The sequence below is a fragment of the Athene noctua genome, chromosome 3, assembly GCF_965140245.1.
Source record: "Athene noctua chromosome 3, bAthNoc1.hap1.1, whole genome shotgun sequence".
Taxonomy (NCBI): Eukaryota; Metazoa; Chordata; class Aves; order Strigiformes; family Strigidae; genus Athene; species Athene noctua.
The window spans coordinates 3,382,934-3,391,590 of record NC_134039.1 but is presented as its reverse complement, the minus strand read 5'-3'; the positions used below and the strand labels follow the sequence as shown (position 1 = coordinate 3,391,590).

The 8,657-nt window shown below is 35.8% G+C and overlaps 1 protein-coding gene across 2 annotated transcripts in view; it reads right to left on the bottom strand.

Moving 5' to 3' along the window:
• Positions 1-4: 4 nt before the first annotated feature.
• Positions 5-8,657, bottom strand: part of PPARA (peroxisome proliferator activated receptor alpha) — a 41,249-nt gene continuing 32,596 nt past the window's right edge. For both annotated transcript variants that reach the window (XM_074901778.1, XM_074901779.1), the window contains exons 8-9: positions 6,882-7,329; positions 5-5,464 (exon numbers count right to left, since the gene is read on the bottom strand). In XM_074901778.1, coding sequence (XP_074757879.1) covers positions 5,217-5,464; positions 6,882-7,329 — 696 coding nt within the window. In that variant the 3' untranslated portion in view covers positions 5-5,216. The remainder of the gene's footprint in view (positions 5,465-6,881; positions 7,330-8,657) is intronic.

The following is an 8,657-nucleotide window of genomic DNA, read 5'->3' as shown; positions in this document are numbered from 1 at the left end:
TATGTTCTATGTGAAAATATATTTCAGAATTTTGTTACAGTTGTCAATACCAAACACTGATAAATTGCAGAATTTGTGATACTTCTTCACAAATGATACAGTAATAGAGACCAGACAAGAATAAATAGCAGTTTGTCTTTGACTTCAGGCCCATAATCCTTACCCCATAAAAGTAAATCTTTCCTCGCCGCACAAAAGGGTTCAACACGATAAAGTACGAAACAAATATTTAAATTAAATAATTTACATATTTTTCTTAAAGCACCTCTGTAATATAATTTAGTGAAAGTTTATACCTTGCAATTATATTCTTGTATTTTACAAATTGAAACATGAAGAAATGGTATTAAATAAAAAAAAAAAAAATCCCACAATACATAATATCAATAATCTTAGGTCAAACCCACATATAATTTAAATCTCTAGTAAAAGAAGGATAATAAAGCTGATTAAACCTAGATAAGAAAAAATGACATGCAACTGATTATCGAGACAGCACTTGAGATCTAACCAAGCACCAGATCACCTTACATTTCAACACTTATTAAAGGATTAGGGTTTTCAGGGAAGGGCCAGGATTTGTAAGACCTTATACTTAAGCAGTGTCACAACAGCTGCAAATGCGTTTGTTAAATGTAATTGCAGATTTTCAACTAAGTAACAGGGATGCTTTTAAAGAGAGACAGAGCTGAAATTGTTCCTCTTCACAGTACAGGCAGCTACAGTGTCATCTTCTCCAACTGCTTTGTCTGAGATGGTGCCTTAAGTTGTCCAGGCTTCCCATTAGAAATAAGGAGGAAATTCAAATGTAATAGCATGTGACCCAGCTCTCGTGATGAATAAATCTCCCCAAGTTTTAGCAGTTTGAATAAACAAACAAATGTTTAGATGCTTATTATAAGCTCTTTGATTTGCAAACTTCTGCTAGCTCTCTCATGAGAACGGATTTAGTGCAACTGCTGGTATTTCCTAAATCTGTGCGGGCCAGAAATAATGCAAAAAATATGCTCTTTGGCAAAACTTCAGCTTTCTAGCAGCTGGCTAGAACCAAAGCACAAAGGCACATGGAAGTGGCAATTAAGTAAAAAAAAAACCATTTCTTTAAATGTGAAGATAGATTCAATTTCTGGAAGTGGAAAACATTCCTACCTATGGTCTGTCAATTTGTGTTTAAAACAAAAGTGGGATTCTGAAATTCTGAAAAGGTACAAAGTAATTGATTTTTATGAAATGGCAGTTGTGTGCTGTTACACTGGAGATACTACACCTTGAAAGGAAATATTTAAGGAGATAAAAATGAACATTGGATTTCCCTAACACTTGACACAAAACCTTCCTCTCTTTTTTTTTTTTTTTCCCCCCTTCTTCCCCTTTATCCAAGTACATAGGGCATCCCAATAAATAAACAAGAAAACCCCAAACAACCCTCAAAAATGAGTAAGCTGTAGGTTTGTTGAAAACTTAAGTCATACTATTGTTTCCTAGGGTTTTCCTCTATCCATCTGTTGTCTCTTATCTTGTTTGTGGGCACCTGGTTGCTAACCAGAATTCTTCGGTGCTGTGATAGTAAAATTGTAAGTTATGTTGGTAAGAATCAGATCAAAACCATACCTAACAAGCCAGAAAATATTTAATAAATTTTTTAATCCTAAAATTTAAATCCTAAAATTTAAATCCTAAAATTTAAATCCTAAAATTTAAATCCTAAAATTTAAATCCTAAAATTTAAATCCTAAAATTTAAATCCTAAAATTTAAATCCTAAAATTTAAATCCTAAAATTTAAATCCTAAAATTTAAATCCTAAAATTTAAATCCTAAAATTTAAATCCTAAAATTTAAATCCTAAAATTTAAATCCTAAAATTGGAGCACTTTATTTTTCTCCATAGAATGGGTATTTTAAAATATTAGATGATCTGTACAAGGTGGAGATGCTGAAGGCTCCTCAGTAATAGATCTCGAACTACTTCAGATTCCAAACTTCAGAGACACAAATTGAATCATTATGAAATCTAATTGGCAAAAGCCTGCTGCAGTCACCTACTGAAGTAGCAAAGGTACTTCATTAAAAGTTTAAGGCAGAAATTAATAATTTCTTTTGCTCATTAATATTTGGGAAGTGAATTGTCTGCCCTGTGTCATTCTTTGAAGAGACTGTGGGTATGTGCACAGTGTAGCAGTGTGGGCAGTGGAATCCCTCCAGAATTTTAGCCTCTGTTAACATCTTGTTCATATTTCTGTAATTCAGAGATGCGTTCTTTCCATTTATTTTTTTTTTTCATTAAAAGTTTGCAATTTAATTTAAAACAGAAATCTAACTTCAGCGTCCAAGGAACTAGACAAATAAAAAATGCTTGCTGGTTTTCAAATAACAAAACAAAATGGATCTGGAAGAGGAAAAATGCAAATTATGCACTTTCCTAATGGTGATAATAGGAACCTGTTACAAGCAGCTGCTAATTTAGCTAAAATTATGCCTTCTACTGAATTATGCTGTTTTCGAGTCTTTATAGTTTTGCTTAGAATTTAAGTATTTATTATTACATTTTCCATGGGTTTTTTTAAAGTTTTGTTAAAGTGTTTTAGCCACTTTTGAGAACAGGAGGAGGAAAAAATAGTTTTTGTCCACATTGACTGTGTCAGATTTTCCTGAGAAACTTCAGTACACCCAAACTACGGAACACGACTTTGAGATTTACCCTTTGCAAAAATCTGCACTTTGGAGGAAGAAAAATCAGCTTATATTTTTTTTTTTTTCAGCTTATTCTTTTTTAGAAGAGAAAATAGCTGGCTATTAGAGTTTCAGTATGCCATCCCAGAATGGGTTGACAAATTTTTTGAGTAAGTAGTACTGCGTAGCAATTATTTCAGTGCTCGATGTCTTATGCCTAAACCCCTTAGTGAAAGATGGCTGACAGGAATAAAGCAGCGTTGTTGCTAAAATCCTCTTGTTATTTCTGGGGACATACTACGTGCTGCTGTAAGACACAAAAGACAACCCACTTCTCATCTGCTCTTTCCTGGTAAGACCAACAACGTTCTCTTAACGAAGCATTACAAGTAGCTGTAACGTTCTTATTCTTCCTGTTACCAACTGGTGACGGGAAAGGGGAGAGAGTTTTGTGCACGTGCATTTATTGTTTCTATCCTGCCCCAGATGGTCACCAAATTTGAGGCCTATGCTTCAATATTTTACACTGAATATATCTGACACTAAAACCTCTGCTGGATAAACACCAAATTGCTGTAATTTATCCAGTGTCCAGCCATGCTAGCAGGCCTCTAAAGAAACAAACACTGTGACTAAAATAAGAATCAGTGTGATGTTCACACCTTATCAATCTTATTAAATTCTTGCAGTGAAGGTTTAAGACTCTGAAGTCTTCAAGCATCCTACAAGAAAACACGTACAAGGCGTCCTCCTGTGCCACTGAAAGCTTAACTATTGTGAAAATGCTAAGATTGGCTCCTGAGATCTTTGTGTTATGAAACAAATAGTAAAATAAGGAAATAATAACGTGAAGTTACCGTATTAAAAAAAAAAACCACCACAAAAAGAAATAGCACAGTGTCTTGCACGCAACTAGCACTTATGTGTAGTACTCTTTGATAAATGATCCAATAAAATGGCAAAGTCAAGCAGTTTTCCTATGGCTTATTTTGCATCAGGAGTAAGTACTGTTGTAAAAATCAGAGTTTGCTCTCAGGAACGTGATAATCCTTCTCTCCACTGTGCTCTCTTGAATATTACACAATCAACACCTACAAATGCTGCTCTTGGTAATGTCGTCGCCTTATCCACTGTGGCGTTACGGACAAGGACAAAATTTGGTGAAATAATCTAGCTAATACTTCTGTCAGGAAGGGCTAAGAAGGAGTAGAAAGAAATATATCCAAGTGGGTAACTGGAAAAAAATGAAACAGTATATTCATGGGAAAAGGAAACAGGTCCAGACAACTCCATACTGCCAAGGTACTTGTCAAGAAAGAAGGTGCCATTCCTATGCCATCATTTCTTCTGAGTAATCTACCACTCCACTAGAATGCTGGGCAGCTGAAATTCTTTTTCTGGGCTAGGATCAGTTTTTTCAGTCTCTCCAAAGCTCTTGCTAATTCCAAACGGTACTTTTAAGTCAAAACTACATCTTGAGTTCTTCAAAATACACATGGTATAGAATATAGGCTGGTTTGGGTTGGAAAAGACCTTAAAGCTCATCTAGTCCCACCCCCCTGCCCCGGGCAGGGCCACCTTCCACCAGCCCAGGTTGCCCAAAGCCCCGTCCAACCCGGCCTTGAACCCTTCCAGGGCGGGGGCAGCCACAGCTTCTCTGGGCAGCCTGTGCCAGGGCCTCACCCCCCTCACAGGGAGAATTTCTGCCTTAGGTCTCATCTAAATCTGCCCTCTGTCAGTTTAAAACTGTTACTGAATATGATATGGTTTTCCTCTGGGACATTTTTGTATTTCCTCAAAACACTTTTGCAAAAAGGATTCCATTATTTTATCACATTTACTCTTCAAGAAACACCCGAATGGAGCACCTCAGCTATATTTTAGATAACACCGGATTTTATTTCATTTCATAAGAGAACTGTCTTTTAAACGTGCTAATCCTAAGGTATACCAATGTAAGACTATGAAGCTGTACTGCATTTCATGGAATTGAAGCAGCAGCGGATCAAAGGTCTTTCTAATTTTTTAGAAGTGTATGTACAGCAATATCCAACCATTTGATACACCTAGACTGACTGCTGTAAGGAAAAGTGTTAGTTGGTTCTCAGTGATTACCATTAGCCAAAAGTGCATCATCTTTACGATTGTGCATATACCTGGAGAGAATCTATTGAATTTGTTATGTTATTTCTAAAATGACTAAGCCAAGAGGAAATACAGTTTTGTTCATTTCTGTTACTTAACATTCTGATTTATTATACAAATACGCATTCCTTACCAATCTTCAAATTTCCAAATAAAAGAACCATTGTAAGACACTTCATGAGCGCTATGATCAGTATTTTTCTGCAGACCTCTTTCAAATGAAGACAAAAGATCCCAAACTAAAAGCAGTGTAACACACCAGTTACCCAGCTTTTAGATTTTTTTCATGCTCTGAGCTGAGTGAACAGCAGATAACTGCAAGTAGTTTTGCTCCCATCTGTTATTAGTATTGCTCTCGTCTTTAAATACTGTGGAAAAAAAAAAAATTACTAAAAATCCTTAATACATATCCCTGTAGATTTCCTGTAGTAAAGGGTGTAAATGTGCATCAGATTCAGTCTTCTTAATTATCTGAACAAGTTGAGCATGCTCTGTGACAAGCTGTCGGAGGTCAGCCATTTTTTGGAGAAGTTTTGGGAAGAGGAAGATGTCATCAGGATGGTTGGTTTGCAAGTGAAGTTTCAGTACATGCACGATACTCTCCTGCATTTTTTCAATGTGTCCTACGTTTACAAGACCAGGACGATCTGTTCTCAAAACAAAAGAATACATGTCATAATATTATAATTATTCTTTAAAAGTAGGCTACTTTATACATTCTGTGTTGTAGGCTACAGTGTATATTTACATTATACACTAAGGGCAGTGAGGTTTAAAATGGATCTTTTTTTTTTTTAAAAAAAAAAAAAAATCAGAAAAGAGTAGTCTTCCGTATCCCTTTGGCCAAAGTTTTGTCAATGCCCACAGTTATTTGAGGAGAGATTTCATACTACTAAATACAACCTATGCTACAAAAGAAGAAAACCCACAGCACCCTCTCACCCCGAAATACAGTAGAAGTATGCAGCCTAGACACCCAGTTCTATATTTTGAATGTCCTGACAACAGAATTCAAACAGTAAGGATGAAAAAAAAAAAAAAATTAAAAATACATGGCTATTTCTAGAGTTCTTCAGTTTGGTAGCAATACCAAAGCATAAACAACACACTTTGACTCTTGGTTGCCGTATGTATACAGCACAAGTTATTGACAGGATGTAGAGAAGCACCTATTAAGGGTATTTCATTCTTTCTATATGATCTTTTATTTCCCTTTCTCAAAATGCTTATGGATAGTTTTGAATTTAACCCTAAATATGAAAGTCTATAATCCTTTCCTCCAGGAAGTAAAAATTATTATTAAATTTGTGTTCCTCTGCTCAGAGTTCAAACAACAGATATTAAAAAACCCCCAAACACCCATAAAACCCAAACCTCATATCCTTACATATTATGAAATAATTTTTAAAAAATACTATCAACTGATTTTTTTTAAATTAGCTAAGTAAACTTTTTTTAAAGCAGCCTGTGATTTTGAAATCAGAACGCAGGAAGCCCAGAGCTGTGCATCTGTGCAGAACTCATTACATGATATAATCAGCAAGTTTCAAAGATAAGCAAAGCTACCATCTGCACCTGTCTCCAGTCTCATTACATACTATTTTTCAGCCCATTTGGCGGATAGAAATATTTTTTCCAACCTAGCCTTGAACACACTTTAAGAACTTTGTAGAGTTGGGCTGATGGTTGGACTCAATAATCCCAAGGGTCTTTTCCAACCTGAATGATTCTGTAATAAAAAAAATTGAATCCTCCAAACCCCAAACAAAACAATACCAACACTCCTCACATCCTGCTTTTAAGAACAGAGAGTCATTAGACCCCTCTCTAAGTGAGGGTGAACAATAATTCCTAGCATGTCTACAATTTTGCAATGCAAAATACGGGATGGAGACTGTTAAATTACACAGTATCTTCCATGAAAAATGCTAAAAGGAAAAATGACATTTTCAGTGCTAGAATTAAATCCTCAAGAAATATCTAAGCTTTTCCATTAAAATTATTATGTCACATGAAGAAAATTTTGAAATGTACAACCTTAAACAACAGATATGCAATGCTTACCTCCACAGCAAATGATGGCAGCAACAAAAAGGGATATATCGCTGTCATCCAATTCTAGTGCATTGAATTTCATTGCAAAATCAAATTTTGGCTCCATTATATCACAGAATGGCTTTCTCAGGCTTTTCAGGAACTCCCGGGTTATAAAACCGTTTCCATAGGCTACCAGCATCCCGTCCTTGTTCATCACAGATGCTAACATGGCAAATATGGCTTCATAAACTCCGTATTTTAACAGTGTCACTTGATCATTCAAGTCAAGATTGGAGAAGCCAGGGATAGATTTGGCAAATTCAGTAAGTTCTGTGACGGTCTCTACAGATGTACACTGGCAGCAGTGGAAGATTCGAACTTCTGCTTCCTTGTTCTGAATTCCATTGGCTACCAATTTTGCCACCAGGGTCTTCTCTGCCATACACAAGGTATCCATATCATGTATAACAAACGGCTACAGAACAAAAAAAGTACTAATTCAGTTACAAAATCATGGTTATTAACCACTGGTTTCTTAAAGAACAGGAATAGTGATATTTAACTTCTAGGCTAATCAGCCTTCAACTATCAATACCCCACGAGTTCTTTCATGTTTCTGCATAAAGAGAAACCACGTATTGCAGAACTACAAACTGCAGTATCTAAGAACAAGTCGGGTCTGCCAACAACAATGCAAGCAGTAAAATGTAAATATATATGACATATCTTTAATCTAGCTTTATGTAGTAGTTATAGTGAAGATCCAGAAGTACTGTGCTTAGTATGCATATATCCAGCTCACAGCAAGTCCCAGAAGGTTCACAAAAAACTTGGATTACCTTCTCCAGAAGTCCAGGTTATTCTGCCTACACTCCTATCGATTCCTAAACTAACTACACTTGATGCACATCATGATGCTTTCCTGAAGTATCCTAGGGGGAATACAGACAGTCATTTAAATATAGGACAGAATATTTGCACAAGAATGTGAACCCTGTACTACTCTTGTGTTTTATCATCAGATTTTCATAAATTATGTCCCAGCTGATCTTCCACAGAAATTCAGCTCATCTTTCTAGGTACAGTGAGTGCTAAGTCATCTCTAAACACATAATCCCACCAGAATTTCAGAAAACACAAAATTTCAGTCTTGATTGTGGTCTTTTCTATAACCCCCTTAATTTAAAAAAGGTACGTACAAACCGATGAGCCAGTCTCTTAAAACATCATATTAAAAAAAAAAAAAAAAAGGCATTCAGACTTCCTTAAGAACAAACAGACCTCAAAAATATTTTGAGACCTATCTGAAGATAATCAAAACAGGACAATTCCCTAAAGAAAAACAACGAAAGCCAACGCTTCCCAGCCTACCAAAGTCATGGCAATTGACCTTGAACACAAATCTAGTTCCATAAATGCTAAGTAAAGCACCTTCCCTGTGTTTTTTTGCTCAGATTAAATATCATGAGGAACACTTGGTGTTGTTAGAAACTCAGAGAATTCACTTATTTTACTTGGAAAACTGTCAAACGTGCTAGTTTCCCCCAATTTTCTATTTTTTAAACGCTTATGGCAACTACACATTCCATCTCCCTTCAGTACTTAGACTTACACAGAACAGAACTTTCTATATGCATGTGGACACGAGCAGAAAGTGATAAAGCAATAAACCCACCACATTTCTGAACCCTTTAAAAGATGTAGACTGTCTAGTAAATCTTTTAGGAATTTATCATCAATTCAGTATGTGGAAAACAGGTATGGCCAAGGACTTGGGAGCTGAATTTAAAAGTGATATACCTT